Source organism: Podarcis filfolensis (assembly GCF_964270895.1).
Source record: "Podarcis filfolensis genome assembly, chromosome: 3".
Lineage (NCBI taxonomy): Eukaryota > Metazoa > Chordata > Lepidosauria > Squamata > Lacertidae > Podarcis > Podarcis filfolensis.
The window spans coordinates 62206188-62222415 of NC_139606.1; the positions used below are offsets into that span (position 1 = coordinate 62206188).

At 40.8% G+C, this 16228-nt stretch overlaps 1 protein-coding gene across 2 annotated transcripts in view; it reads left to right on the plus strand.

The window, feature by feature from the left end:
* Positions 1 to 16228, plus strand: part of ECT2L (epithelial cell transforming 2 like) — a 30585-nt gene that overhangs the window by 5646 nt on the left and 8711 nt on the right. For both annotated transcript variants that reach the window (XM_083607637.1, XM_083607638.1), the window contains 13 exons: positions 85 to 247; positions 1102 to 1354; positions 2390 to 2511; positions 3977 to 4077; positions 4600 to 4738; positions 5038 to 5206; positions 6229 to 6354; positions 7590 to 7682; positions 9027 to 9212; positions 10615 to 10718; positions 11393 to 11515; positions 12320 to 12531; positions 16063 to 16210. In XM_083607637.1, the coding sequence (XP_083463763.1) occupies positions 85 to 247; positions 1102 to 1354; positions 2390 to 2511; positions 3977 to 4077; positions 4600 to 4738; positions 5038 to 5206; positions 6229 to 6354; positions 7590 to 7682; positions 9027 to 9212; positions 10615 to 10718; positions 11393 to 11515; positions 12320 to 12531; positions 16063 to 16210 (1939 nt within the window). The remainder of the gene's footprint in view (positions 1 to 84; positions 248 to 1101; positions 1355 to 2389; positions 2512 to 3976; positions 4078 to 4599; positions 4739 to 5037; positions 5207 to 6228; positions 6355 to 7589; positions 7683 to 9026; positions 9213 to 10614; positions 10719 to 11392; positions 11516 to 12319; positions 12532 to 16062; positions 16211 to 16228) is intronic.

Consider the following 16228-nt stretch of genomic DNA (forward strand, 5'->3'; position numbering starts at 1 on the left):
TTTCCATAGTTCCTGAAAGGTGGTGATCAGAACCTCAGCAGAGGGTATTAATAACCACCCACTTAGGCCTGTCCTGTTTCACAGGTTTGCTGAAAGATGGTTTGTAGAGAATATCCCAGTGACCAAAGTGGATTTCACCACTGTACTGCCACGTTTCATATCTTTGTACATATTCTCCTTTCTCAACGCTAAGGACCTTTGTGCAGCAGCCCAAGTCAGCTGGCATTGGAAGTTCTTAAGTGAACAGGTAAGCTTTGGGTCTGTATCTCAACTGGGGGGAACCTCAGGCCTGGTGGCCAAATCTGACTCTTCAAGCCTGGGACTCTCACCATACATGCACTCTGCCTGGCCACTCTCTCTCTTCCCTGGCCATCCCTTTTGCATCCTCTTTGCCTGTTTTTTGCCTTGCTACGATGTGTCCTTAACCTACGTGAATGCCTTTTTCTTGCTTCAAGGATAGAGAAGTGTTTGGAGAAACTAGTCTACTGTACAAAGATAACATTTACATCCATTGCTCTGCCCTCTTCCATGTGGCCTCCAAACAGTTGCACAGAAGGGAATGTGGCCCTCATCCTTGGTATATATGATCTTCACCAGAGCCAAAACTACATTTTGTGTTTGGTGCAAGAACACTGTAGTCCTCTTCGGGCATTTAGGATATCTGGGATATTGCACATGTGAGGGAGGGCTGTGGGGATGAGCATGCTAGATCTCTGACCCCTATCATTGTTGCCCTCTGCAAGTTGGGAAATTGCCCCACTTGGGGAGCCTGCTTCTTCTCAAGTAGGCTCCCTACATGTGTAGTCCCTGGAAAGTTAGGGCTTCTCTGTATGATCCTGGACTTCAGTATAAACTCTGAAGATGTGAGTCAAGGTAGCATTTGGCTTAATTGTACTTACTTGGAAAAAAAATCTTCTGCTGCTTCTCTTTTTTTTGTATGTGAGAGTATTTTAATATTGAAAATCACCTTGTGGGGGCTGTGCGCCCTGAAAAGTGGATTTAACACACTTTTAAATAAGTCACACTTTAAGATTCTTGGATGTTTAGACAACATTTTCCTTTTGAAAACAACCCTCTGTTTTTTACTTCCCTACTCAAAAGGATTGTCTGTGGATGCCAAAATGCATTTTGTTTGGATGGTTTCTACCATACTTTCCTGAAAAAAATGAATATAGTGCTTGGAAACAACATTATATTGCTTGTGCAACTGACCTGGATTACTTAACTCCGAGGGAAGTTGCTGGGTCTTATGGAACACTGAGTGAACCTAAACCAGAAAATGAAGACCAAAAAGAAAAACTACATGAAAGATGTCTGCGGAAAATTATGAGAGAGAGATTGACTGTATGCAAAAGTAAGTTGGAAGAAATTGTGACTTGATTCAGTTAATGGGACTTATTTCTGAGCAGACATAAGATTGCATCATAAATCTATCCTCCAAGGACTAATATTTAAAAAACAAAACAAAGCAAACCAGCAAAATAATATATTACACAGGAAAGCAGTGAATGTTTGGTTGTGTGATGGATCTTGTTTCTTGACACATGTAGCAAAGTGCTAAGAAAGTTAGAGCACCACAGTGATGAATAAGGCTTGTGCACAAGAGCGTGGGTGTATTCTCAGCCAGTTCTCATTTTCTTCAATGGGACTTGCAGGGTAGATGTTGTTAGATTGTCCTTTAGAGGTTGCATGAGTGGCAACCCCTGTTCCTCTGAAAAGCTTCTGCTGTGATATTACTCCATCCAGTTTTGGACAATTGTTCTGCAAACCTACAATGTTTAGCAGGTCCTCTTGATCCCCTGGGAAGGGCTACAGCAGGAAAGACAGGAAGGACAAGATGACTTCCAAAAGCAGCCTTCCACTCATGCAACTGTTGGCTACAACCCTTAATTTTTAATGGTGTACCTGTACCACAGTGGTGTTCCTTCTAAGCAATGTTTACATAGTGGTTTACCCCTAAAGAAGCAAATGGTCTGAACAATTACAGTAAAAAAAATTGAAAGAATAATTTAATAAATAGTATTCTTCATTTGTTATACTTTTTATATGAAAATTAAATATGAGAATATGTGGAATTCTGGTTTTGTTAGATGTGGTTTTCTGACATGCATATATGCTACAGGTATATGAAGTGAAAAAACACAAGCATGTGCTTGTGACATGAGGTTGGCACATGGATTCAAACATGTACATACCTTCTATTCAGGTCTGTAATGTGTGCAGCAACTCAGGTTAGCTTAGCTACAATCTATACCCAGCTGCATAAAAACTTTTTGAACCAGTTGAAATCATCCAGTAATTGGGGAAATGTACACAGGTAGCTTTCAGAATGTTATGTGCCTTTTGAAACATCTGGGATTAAACAACATTGCCCAATGGTCCTTTTCAGAGGAATTAATCAAAGCTCGCCCACCTTGGAACTCGGGATTTTACAGATCTGGATTTCAACCAAAGTTGCCCCAGACTGTCTATGACCGAGTTAGATCAGCAGCAGCATTGTTTCTAATGAAGGTATTTATTGTTCCATCATGTGTTGCTATTGTTGTTTCTGTTTCAGTGACACATGACTTGAGTCTTGTCTCTGTCAGTTCTCATGAATGAAGCTCAGTGCTTGAATAGGTGAAGAATGCATTTCAGGAAGGCCAGCAGTGGAGGCGCCAGCCAAGCCCCAGACCTCCTGCCCTTCCTCCTTGCTGACACTGCCTGTTTATCTGCCCTCATTGAGGAAGCAGCACAAGGAAGAGTGACTCTGCTTGATTTGCCCTTCCCCCCTTTGGGAGAAATCTGTGCTGCTCTAACCCAGAGGAAGAGTCCAGGCAGCAGGAAAGATGGAGGGCAGACCAGTAATAGCATCTTGCCCAGCAACCCCCCACCCCCCCAAGCTTCTACAAAGTACCTTTTCTTCTTCACAAGTTAGCACCTGGAATCTGAGAAGCAGAATTTCCTTCCTTTTAATTTTCAAAGCATGGCAGTATCTCTAATATGTATACAGTGGTATCTCAGGTTACAGGCACTTCAGGTTACAGACTCCGCTAATCCAGAAATAGTACCTCGGGTTAAGAACTTTGCTTCAGGATGAGAACAGAAATCACGCGGTGGCAGCATGGCGGCAGGGGGAGGGCCTATTAGCTAAAGTGGTACCTCAGGTTAAGAACGGTTTCAGGTTAAGAACGGACCTCCAGAACGAATTAAGTTCTTAACCTGAGGTACCACTGTATTTAAAGGTTGCAAATCTAGAATGTATGATTAAAAAAAAGAGTTGTCTCTGCAATTAAATTCCAATACCACTTCCCCAATAAATTGGAGACTGTAAATATTTCACATTATTTCCCCCTTTGTGACTACCATGACCACAAAGCATTGCTTGATATCCTATTCAAATTACAGCTTTGAGGAACCCAGTTTAGCATACAGGGGTTTTGTTTTTCTTTTAACAAGGCCTCTTATTCGATTCTATGAGAGAATCATAGAATTCTGTGATTCAGTGATTGATATGACTACAGACATCACAATCAGGGGAAGATTATAATATATACTTATTTGATTTCAACCTCTTAGCAATCCTGGCTGGTTAGACCGAGAGAAACTAACTTTCCTGAATCTCCTCAGTCAGTTTCAAGCTCGACTGCAGAGTTGGAAAAGGGAGTCTCCAATAAAAACACCAAACCAGGTTCAATGTTGCTGCAGAATAATTGTTGACCCAATTGGCATCCCTCTGCGGCTGCATGTACTTGAAAAAGAAACTGCAGAAAGATCCAATTGCAGTTTTTAAGTGTAAAGTGATACACTTGGGGTAGGAGAGAGAATCCCAGCTTCCCATAGACACAGATGGGATCTGAACCGGCAGAAAGAATGGGGAGGTACCTGATAAACAGAATGTTCATCACCCATGATGGAGGATAGAAGCTTGATGCTTAAACTGGGTGCTACCACCTCCTGCTCTTTCTCATTTAATATTTTCTCTCAATGATTTTAGAATGGAACACCTGCCCCGAAGGAAATGCTTTTCAAACATATTTCTGCAGATGCTAAATCTGTGCCATGCATTGGTCTGGAAGCTGAGATACTTCCAAAAACGTAAGCAGGATTCGAGATTTCAGAATATCTGTCTTAATACACAATTTTTAAAAATAATATCACATAATCTGTATCTATGTTCACACTGAAACTGAATAAAGAAAAATGTTTAAAAGGGGGGTATCACATGTTAAGAATAGAAAAGTCCCAATCATGTGGCACAAATTAATTCAGCAATTAGCTGTTAGTGCAATCCGAAATGCGAACTAAATGCATTTTTTTTGTCTTGCCTGGATAGAGGCATATTGGTGAATTTTTGACTGTGTTTACATTTGAGAGACAATTATAAGTAAGAAATGTGAGGAAGACCAGACCCCAAAATGTGTGTGAGTTATGGTCCTACTGAGGGCTTGTTAAAATGTAGGCTGGCAATGGGTCTTTGTGCCTTCTTATTCCCTCTGCAACCAGTCTGCATGGCTGTCTAGCATATGTAATCTCATGTTTTCATTCTGTGTATTTATCATTAAAAACCAGTAATTCTTTATGTCACTTTAACCTTAAGTTTCACTTGTATTCTTATAGAAAGAAGGCTGATGGCAGCTGCTCTGCTCCTGTCTTATCTCACAGACTTCATCGGACTGTTTTACAAAAGGACCCTAATGAAACACATTCCCCTCAGCTACGTCTTATCTTGATATCATCCCATGTTCCTGCTTATGAGGTATTCTCATTGTCTTATTTACAGCAAGTGAAGTTAGGACTTTGTAAAACAGTAGTTTTGAACGATTCATAAAATCTGAATAATAGTTTGAATATCATTTAAATTCCTTTAATGCTTAGTCATAAAATAGTAACGCAATGTTCAAATAACCAGGAACAGGGTTTTTTAAACTTAGCGTAATGCATGAAAAGCCCGGTACCTTAACATTAGTATAATTCTCAAAGACCAATTTCCATCCATGTTTTCCACTTTTGCTGTTACTTTTCTATTCAGTATTGTGTTTCTTTGTTATTTTTTAGATGATTGTGGACAGTATTAAGCCTGGAGTGATTCCTGTAGTATATGATCATAGTGGCACAACCTTGGAAAGCCTCCTTTATTGTGTAGGAAAGGCCTTGGGTGGCCAAATGGCAAAGAGTATTGGGATTATTACTGATGGAGACTCCAGAGGAATTAACCTGCTTCAAGGTGGGATTCACTTAAAGTAGTTAAACACTTGAACTGAGCATATCACATTTGGTATTGCAGAGCAATATTGCATGGAGAAAATAAATGAAATTAGCAAGTTTCCTTTACTTTAATAAGTCTTTGGCAGTAGGAGCCTGTTTTGAGATATGTTGTATTAAGCGAAGAAAGTCTGACCTGCGCATTGTTCTGAATGTGCAGAATGATTTTCGCAGAATATAGTTCCTTCAGAGAGAAGGTGGCAAGTGCTATATGAAATACAACTGTTAAAAGGAGAAGTCTGAACGGTTTACATGATTAATACTGGCACTTCACCCCTGCAAATGCCCCTCCAGTCCAATATTTTACCAATGTATACATTTAATAAGATGTCCTTAAAGGAATACAGTTGTTATCTATACACTTTGCTGCTTTTCTATTTATTGGTTATATATATTGGTTTCTATTTATTGGCTTGTCCACACTCTGCCCATTGGCACAGAGCTGCCCACAGAGGTCTTCATTGGTTGGGATCTTCAGGGCTCCCTCCCCCCACTGAAATTAGGCTTGCAAGAAGCATTGTGTTGTAACCAACAGAATGGTGCCCACAACAGTTTATCCAACTTGCAAAAAGGTTGGTGCCTCATTATTAGGTAATATTTACTGTTTATGGCATAATCTATGATGTATTTATGTATGATATGAGGTATTTGTTCATACTATTGGTATGCTATTTATTTATTTATTCATTCATTTATTTATTTTAAAAAACAGATCACTTAATAAAAACAGCAAGCCCCATGTGGTGTGCATAAAACAGTAAAATATCAATAAAATGCAATTCAACAGAATTTAAAAATATACATGACTGATTTATATGACAACATAGACTTGATTAAACCTTAAAAAGGTTTTCACAGGTGCATAAAAGGGAACAAAAATGGTGAGATATGTTTTGCATGATATATATAACATTACATTATAGATGTGTTTTTAAAAAATCCTAATGGATAGTTCACTTTTCTGACTTATTTAATTTCTTTAAGGTTGTAGCGTCAGTACCAAGAACCTTCTTAAACCTGAGGTGATAGAATTTTGGGCAAAGTTAAGAAGCTGTGTGATGCATCAGGAAGGTGGTTATATAGACATCTTTGTCCCTCTGGCAGCTTCAGGTCAGTTCTGTTGGCGGCAATGGCTGGTCCTTCTATGTTACTTATGAAAAGTCTAGTCAATAAGAAAACCCAATTCTCTGACATCCATATAATTATACTCATTTAGTGGCCACAGCATTATTTGTTCCCACCACACAGAGTAGGAGCAAGAACTATGTGTAGGATTAATTGGCAGTTAAAATGGCTGAAGTATTTGTTGGTTACAGCTCAGAAAGTTTGACAATGGGTGAGAATCTAGACATTGGCTGGCCTAAATCCAGGCTGATACTTTCCCAGCTTGTGTAAAGGAATAACATAGATGGGAGTGGCAGGAACCTCCTGTCCACCATGACGCAAACTGATATACTTGGGTGTGTTACTGGTGTGTCATCTCCTAAGCTGGCCAAGACTTTGAAACAGCATCCCAAGGTCCCTTAAGTGTATTCTCCAGTGGGGAGTGAGGCAGCAACCCAGTTCTCCATTTTACTTGAAGAAATAATGTCCTGAATGTAATAGCAGCAATGTTAGAGGATTAGTTAAGAAAACTGTAAATGGTCAATGAATCTATCTTGCCTCACTTCTTCAACTAGGCAATGTAGACTGATATTGGAGTAAGTTTTAACAAGCAACTTCTTGACTACTGACTGATAAATGGGTAGATTCTTACCCTCTTGAAGATTTTAACAAAGTTTAGATTTTCATGGCCACTAGACTAGTAAAAACCTATAATGTTTTATATGTTAGTGATGTATAATTGCCAGGGAAGGTTAGATCAGTTCCTTCTCTGTCTGGGTTTCATTCTGGTAGGCTTCTAGTTCATTCAAATTGTAAGCTGTGACTATTAAAAAAATTGTTTTATGCTGGTTTATATAATCTATTGGTTGGATGCAGACTTTGCTTCCACTGGCAAATGGAGGTGACTTTTGCTGATTTCCCCTTGCCCTCTGTAGCAATCATTGACATCTCCTGCATTGACATATCCTGGGATGGGAGATTGTGCTGTGGGTTGGGCTGAGGTAGAAGCGCTTGTGAAAATTGCCACCATTTTCTGACAGAGGGATGTCTGCGATAGAGTAGAAGCCTTCAGTGGACAGGACACTTTCTGTCTGCGGAAGATGAAGTCTAGATCCAACTCTTCATTGTTAATATATTGAAGTTTAGTGTTGTAAACCACCCTGGGGTGCTGGTTGTAGCCAAAAAGCAGTTTTAAAATATTTGAATATTACATGACCAATATGAAATATGTAATTTTGCAGAGGAAGGAATAGAGGTCCTTTCCCAGCTGTCTTATGTAACTGGACTGTTTTTCCGAACTCCTGCAGGAATAGCAACCGGATCATATCAGCACAGTAAGTGAAAACTACTATACATATGCAGAGTTTGCATAAAGTATCTGATTTCAATGCATATTTTAGATATATTAGGGCCAATCCTATCCCCCCTGTGGTCACTTGGCCACAAGCAGAGGCTGTAGCAGAAATGCTGGCATCCCATCACAAGCAAGGATGGACAAACTTTTAAATGCATTTGTAATCTCCACCGCCACAGATTCTTGCAATGAGCAATGTTGCCTTGGCTTTAGGAGGGTGAGGCCACTGAGAGCTTGCACATTGTGGGTAAATCACAATTAGGCATGGCATGGCTAAATGCACCTATGCTCTGTCTTGGCAGAAGGCAAATTCATATATATTTAGTTTATGGTTGTAAATACCCACCACCTCTCCCTTACATGATATTATGTGCACACACACACACACATATTTAAAGGAGGCCATTAAATTGCTTGTTATTGCTTGTTAAGTAATGGCATTTCAGAAATAACTTGAGTGTAAAGCATACATTGTATTATAATAAAAATGCTGCATATAAAAGCAATGGCTGCGTATCTCTCCCATTTATTGATAAAACTCTGCTTAGACACTTGGCCAAGTACTGTATTTATAGTGGTGAGTGTCTCAACAGCTGATTTAGTGGGGACTGGAGAGAAGAGACATTGGGCCATCCATTTTAATGTATATGCAGCATTGGTGTGATTTTCAAACACAATTAGCAGCTGTTTATTTTCTTAAATACGTTTGATAAATACAGTGGACCCTCAGGTTAAGTACTTAATTCATTCCGGAGGTCCGTACTTAACCTGAAACTGTTCTTAACCTGAAGCACCACTTTAGCTAATGGGGCCTCCCGCTGGCACCGCGCCGTCGGAGCACGATTTCTGTTCTCATCCTGAAGCAAAGTTCTTAACCTGAAGCACTATTTCTGGGTTAGCGGAGTCTGTAACCTGAAGCGTATGTAACCTGAAGCATATGTAACCTGAGGTATCACTGTACATTGTGCTCACAAAAAGCAGACATATTGGCTAATCTATTCCTCTAAGAAGAGATCGCCAATGTGGTACCCTCCAGATTTTGCTGGACTCCAGCTTCCGCCATCCCATTGGCAATGCTGACTGGAGCTGATGTGGGTTGGAGTCTTAACAACATCTGGACGGCACCATGCCTGCTGCCCCTGCTCCAGTTTGTACAAATCTGTGGGATTTAAAAGTCCAGTTGAGTATCATTAACACAGGTGGTTTTATCTTGTAAAACTGAGGCTGATTGTGTTCTCATTATGCGCCCTGCTGGAGAAAAAAAATATGAAATCTGTGGCAGAGTAACCCAAAGAATGGGGAATAACTTGCTGTGTCGTTATAGTTCTCAGTGAGTGGTTGGGAAACCAGAAAGATAGTCCTCCTCCCCCATCCATCTACTTTACTGAAGCAAAACTGCAATTGTGGCTAAGATTCACAGAATTGCTGGAAGATGCACTGAACGCTGTCAGGAAAAACCTGAGACCCTATTTTTGTGATTTGCAGAAGAACATGACTGGCAAGATTCTTGGTAACTTCTCTCTCTGTTGCCTCCAAAGTAACTTTTAAATTAGAAATATTAGAATTATTGCAAAGGGTTATACCATGCACCTGAAATTCAGCATTTTTATGAGACTGTTGAGGATCACTTCCTATTCCATAATATATGTATGGCTCAATTCTTATTTGATGTTCTGTTCTCAAGTACAGAATTCATGTGCACACAGCAAACTATGAGGAGCATCTATGTAATTTTCGTGGTTGTCCCATTCGTTCAAGTCCCAATCATGAACAATGAGCTTGTATTTGTGGCTAGCCTAGATCATAGCTGTCAACTTTCAGATTTGAAAATAAGGGATCAGCAGCCTCACCTCCCAGGGACAGTCTACGGGATATCTAACAAACTGGGATAGCAGCAGGAAACAGCGCTGGAATAAGGGAATTTCCCGCAGCTGTGGCCTAGATCATGGTTAGCCTGGATGGCATATTTTCCTCTTTTCGGAGGAAACTTGCCTGTGTGCACTGCTTATAAGTGAGATGCTTAAGCCTAAAATGCATCTTATATGTTGGGCTGCAATTTCCACTCAAGAGGATGGAAAAAACCCTTTTGTTCAAAGATACTAACCCATATCTGCTGACTCTTGGTTTTTTGTTTAACCAAAATACAGTATCATATAATCAGGTGGAGTCAGTAAGGCAGCCTAAATGTTGTTTTTTGTTACCTTGCTTACATTCCTAAATATGCTCAAGTTGGTCAAATAGATTAATGAGAAATTATGAGAAATGTCCCTCCTTAGCAGCAGGGTTTAGTGTAATCTGTTTGAGGACGAAAGCAATCCAGTGTTTTTCCTCTGCTACATAAAGACACATGGCTTGTTTGCTGAAGTAAGTTTGTGTACTTACTGTGTCATTGACCCCTACTTGTATGTAGGACTGCACAGCAGCGTAATTTGCCTGAATACACTGGGTGTTCCTGAAGTTTGTGGAATTTAAGTCTTGTATGTTCTTGAAGGTCCTGACCTACTCCTGCTACTTGATTGACAAGTGCAATTAAAGCTGGATGTGGTCATATTCATTCCTTGGGTACTAAAGTGAAAGATAATCAATTTCACCTAAGAAAGGTTAGCATCACTTCATGGTGGGATCTACCAGCGATTAGGTCATGTGGAAAGCTCTGGCTAGCATATGATCAGCTGCAACACCAATGCCATAATGCATTTGAGCAGTGAGCTGGTGCCTTGGAACTGATGATTAGCCAGAGCAATTGTGTCGGCCTTGCTGTCAATTGCATGCTACACCTCATCAGATAATCTAGTTTGCTGTGGATCCCCCTTAGCTGTCCAAAATAAATAGATGAAATAAAATTGACTCCATCTTTAATGGCAAGTCTGTTGCATCTTAAAAGTGACTAATGTGTAACTATTTATGTGCAGGTCAAATTATGTTCGATGCTGTGAGCTGGTCAGATGTTCAAGAAAAGCAAAGAATAGCCGAGGTTTTGGTTGAAGGATTAGTTGAACTCTCAAGAGGAAATGATGTAAGATAAGCTTATTCTATTTAAGTATAATGGTTATGCCCCTCAGTTTTGATTTTTGAAGCTTGTTCCCATTCCAGAGGCTATTGTGCTGTATTTAAGCCAATTTAATGGACTGTAACATTGGTGGGAGCAGAGAATATTCTCATTGCCAAGACCCTAATTGGCAGGCTTATGGATAAGAGGTCTCCTCTTTTTAGAAACTTTTATTAGCTGTGCTGAAACCTGGCCTTCAGTTTCTCAAAACTTTTATTCACCTGTAGAAGTGAGTTTCAATTTTCTGCTTCTTTCTTGGGGCACTTTAGAATTTCTTTAAAATTTTGTGGGGCGTGGAGTTGAACTGAACTTATTGTTGAGAGATAGCTGAGGATGGTGTGTGGGTGTCTGTTTTTCCTTTCCATTTTGTGGCACTCAGCCTCCTGAGTGCTTCCTGAACTGAAAAATCCTCTTGACTATTAACTGAAGCACAGGAGGCTGCTTTATCAGACCAGGCCATGAAATACTGTTGTTGTGCAGCCTCCATTTATTGCTATGGGACTGTGCAAATCTAATTTAATTTAAAAGTGATATACGGACTACAGTTTATCTCTTATTAGCTGATATGACCGTTGACTGTCTATGCTTGGGAAAGGGGTGGCATGCATACTGCCATACGTTAACCTTTTATGATTTCTTAGGAAAACCCTTTTGAATTTCTATCACGCTTCCTGATGAGGAAATGTAATAAAAAGGAAGAACTCAAAAGCCAGGTTCTGACAACTGAAAGCAATCCAGAAGCAAGCCTTGGTCTGTCAGTTAAGGTACAAAAGAGCCGCTTGTTAGCTTTGGGCAACTTCCATAGTTCTTCAAATACTTCCTCGTTTTGTTTTGGAACACTGTTCTTGGACAGGATTGAACAGCTTGCTCTAAGATAAGTGAAGCAATGCATATAAAGTAGTTTGAGTTCACGTGTACAATGATGTTCATAGCGTTTTTTTGATGTTTTATTTTAATATATGTTATTAACTCCCTCATATCTCACGACTGGGAGAAAAACATTGTATAATTTTATATTTTTAAAAAGTGTTCCCACTTAGGTTCTGTGCTCTAATTGGTAACGGGATGATGAGTGACTTTTGAGTACAGAAACTTACAGCCGCAATGGCTGTTGTTTAGCTGGTGCAATACAAATGAAGCCTGTTTCTGTAGCTATAAAGCAAGTGTATTTCTGAATCTGTTTGAGAATAGCTTCAGTTTATATTCTCAGAATAAATCTATGTAGCAGCATAAGAATATTTAATGATATTACCTGTGAGAACAAAGTAACAGCGCAGTCTTATACATTACTTAGAAGTAAGCTGCAGCGAGTTCATGGGGCTTGTTTCCAGGTGAATGGGTATAGCGCTACAGACTAAGAAGCTTTTCAGGTAACACAAACCTTTATGGTCTTCTTTTCTGCTTGCTTATTTATATATTTAGCTTACCTTAATAACAAACTGGGATCCCTTAGAAAATTATAATCAAAACTTTTAAATATACTCAGATCATATCCCAGCTACTGAAACAAAACAAAACCCCTTTAAAAAGTGTTACTGATTTGTTTCTAATGTATCTTGGGCTTTCAGACCAGCAAACTTGATAAAGAGATAGAGAAGCGCAAAAGCTTTGCCAGAGAACTTCTCTTAAGTGAGAAGAACTATGTGAACATGCTGGAAATTGTACGAGATGTTTATGTTAAACCGCTAAAGGCCGCGCTGGCCTCACATCGAGTCATCCTAAGCTATGCCAATGTTCAGACAATCTTCTCTGATATCCTGAACATCCTACAACTGAATAGGTAAGTTTCACTGGTTGTTCTGAAGCACATTTAGATTCTTGAAAAAAAATATATCCCAACACTTAAGGCCTGAATTCTAAACAAAGTAGACGTGATTGGGATTTGGGATGCAGTATTTCTGAAAGACATCTACTTCTGAAAGACATCTACTTCCAGAAAGACATCTACTTCTGCTTCATTGACTATGCAAAAGCCTTTGACTGTGTCGACCACAGCAAACTATGGCAAGTTCTTAAAGAAATGGGAGTGCCTGATCACCTCATCTGTCTCCTGAGAAATCTCTATGTGGGACAAGAAGCTACAATTAGAACTGGATATGGAACAACTGATTGGTTCAAAATTGGGAAAGGAGTACGGTAAGGCTGTATATTGTCTCCCCGCTTATTTAACTTATATGCAGAATTCATCATGCGAAAGGCTGGGCTGGATGAATACCAAGCTGGAATTAAGATCGCCGGAAGAAAAATCAACAACCTCAGATATGCAGATGACACAACCTTGATGGCAGAAAGTGAGGAGGAATTAAAGAACCTTTTAATGAGGGTGAAAGAGGAGAGCGCAAAATATGGTCTGAAGCTCAACATCAAAAAAACGAAGATCATAGCCACTGGGCCCATCACCTTGTGGCAAATAGAAGGGGAAGAAATGGAGGCAGTGAGAGATTTTACTTTCTTGGGCTCCATGATCACTGCAGATGGTGACAGCAGTCACGAAATTAAAAGACGCCTGCTCCTTGGGAGAAAGGCGATGGCAAACCTAGACAGCATCTTAAAAAGCAGAGACATCACCCTGCCAACAAAGGTCTGTATGGTTAAAGCCATGGTTTTCCCAGTAGTGATGTATGGAAGTGAGAGCTGGACCATAAAGAAGGCTGATTGCCAAAGAATTGATGCTTTTGAATTATGGTGCTGGAGGAGACTCTTGAGAGTCCCATGGACTGCAAGAAGATCAAACGCATCCATTCTTAAGGAAATTAGCCCTGAGTGCTCACTGGAAGGACAGATCGTGAAGCTGAGGCTCCAGTACTTTGGCCACCTCATGAGAAGAGAAGACTCCCTGGAAAAGACCCTGATGTTGGGAAAGATGGAGGGCACAAGGAGAAGGGGACGACAGAGGACGAGATGGTTGGATAGTGTTCTCGAAGCTACAAACATGAGTCTGACCAAAATGCGGGAGGCAGTGGAAGACAGGAGTGCCTGGCGTGCTCTGGTCCATGGGGTCACGAAGAGTCGGACACGAAGAGTCGGACACGACTAAACAACAACAATTTCTGAAATTATTAGACATGGATCATTTAATATACCTGTGACCAGACATACTTGTAGACACATTTAACAGAATTTCATTATTACCAACAAGAGAAAAGCAGCCATGGGAAGCTGTGAGCTTCATTCAGTACAGGAACTAATGTTATTTAGCTAAAAACAAGACTGGGGTCATCATAAGCCTTGCAAATCTGGAACTATACTTGATGATCTGATAAAGCTGATAGTCTTTACTTGGACTTCAGTATTTTAGCTGGTGTTCAAACTACTCATTCTACATGTATATTTTCACCTTTGAATTTTTGTCTGTGGTTATTATTATGATGTCTGTTTTGTTGCATACATTATAAAATAGTAATACAAAACTTTATACCAAAAAAATTTAAAAATAAATCCAAGACTGGGGAACCTGTGGCCTCTTCAGATGATTATAGAATTGTAGATTTGGAAGGGACCCTGAGGATCATCTAATCCAACCCTCTGCAATGCAGGAATATGCAGCTGTCCCACATGGCAGTGGTTTTCAACCAGTGTACTGTAGCACCCTGGAGTGCCTTGAATGATGGTCAGGGGTGCTGCAGGCATCCCTGGCCTCTGTCCCTCTTTCTTTCCTTCCTCCTCTGGTGCCCTCTTGTGTCTCCGCCTCCCAAAGGCTTGCACAGCTGTTTGTTGCAGCAGCTCTGGCTACAAGCTCTCCAGGCAAATGGTGCCTCTAGGGCTGGCCAGGGGGTGCTTCCCAGGCCCCTGCGGGGCAGTGTGAGAAGGCACCTCTCTTTGGGGGCAGGGGGAGCAGCTCAGAGACCAGGGACAGCAGCAGCAGCAGCTGCCCAGAGGATTCCCAAGGAGAGGGGAGAGGAGGCTGAGGGAACACAAGGGAGGGTGTTTGAAAAAGGGTGACAGTCTGCCAACTCTGCAGGCAAGGGGTGACATAACTGGGCTGCTGAGCCCCACAGGGGTGCCGCAGAAAGAATGTAGTTGGTCAAGGGAGCTGTGGACTTGAAAAGGTTGAAAACATCTGCCATATGGGGTTCAGATTGGCAAACTTAGCGTTCTCAGCACCACTCCCTAACCAACTGATGATGTTGATAGATTCCAACTTCCATCAGCATGGCCAGTGGTCAGGGATGGTGGTAATCCAGGGTACCAGCTCCTGGGGGCTGAGGCACTGTGCCCCCCCTTAATGTTCAGAGGGGCCCCCGTGTAATGTCAGAACATTGTGTCTGGTCCCCTCAATCTTCCAGAGACGGTAGCACCTCTGATGGTAATTGTACTCCAGCCACACCTGGAGAGACCCCAGTAAGCCACCTTTGGCTCTGTAGGATGGACATGGCTGTAGGCATAAGACAATATGAGAACATTGCTAAGATAGTATGAGAACAACCTCACGTGTCCCCGTTGTACTGGCATCTCCTTGATTGTGCTTCCCGTGGCCCAGTGGAAAATTGCACCCTTAAAGACAAGTTTCTATTGGCAAGGACTCAGTTTATACATATGATGTAACTTATTTCCTAGAGGCGTCTGCCTGGAACATTTAAAGACTTAACAAATGGCTGGTTAGGCAAGTTATCAAATGTGTTGAGGGTTTATAGGAGGACGTATGTTTATTACAGCTGATTTAATGCAGAAGACTCCCCAAAAATCAAACACAGAACTGTACACAGAAATATTATCAGAAGTGACTAAATGGCGCCACCGCATGTGACAGTATTGATGTAACTGAGGGAGTAAAGAACCTTATACTTTCCATGTCTTTCTTGCTGGATTCTAATTTTCATTAACCCCAGGCAGGGCATGATGAGACTTGAGGCCAACAAGATCTGATTGTAACCACTTGGGAGGTCAGGAAGCAATCCTACACACTTACCTGGGACAATGTACCATTTAAAACATTGGAATGAATGTTTAAGTATACATGCATAGGATTGAAGTTTTAGAAGGGCTTCGTAGCTTGTAAAGTGGTGGTGTAAATCCTATTCATTCACCTTGTTCCCCATATTTCTGATTGTCTGCTGAAATTCTTCTCAGTGCTTGTGGGTGGAAGATGCTATGGATGGCCAGCTTACCACAGAACATACCTATATAGTAAGTTACTCATGCTGGATGCCTAGGGTGGACCAGACAACAGCATAACTTCACAGTAACTTTGCAGCCTTGGTATTTATGTCACTCGGCTTGCAGGAAAACATGTTGTCATCATCACTATCTGTTGGAACTTGCCTGGAACCTGATAGGAAGAGAGAAACACCCTTCTGTCTGTTTCACACAGGTGGTTTTCAGATGAGTTAACACAAAGACTTAATGAATGGAACCCAGCCCAAAAATTAGGAGACCTGTTCATTCAATTTTGCCAGCAACTTCAAACATACACAAACTTCTTCAACAATTATGCAGTAATTCTGAAAACTATAGACAAGGTAAGAACACACCAAACA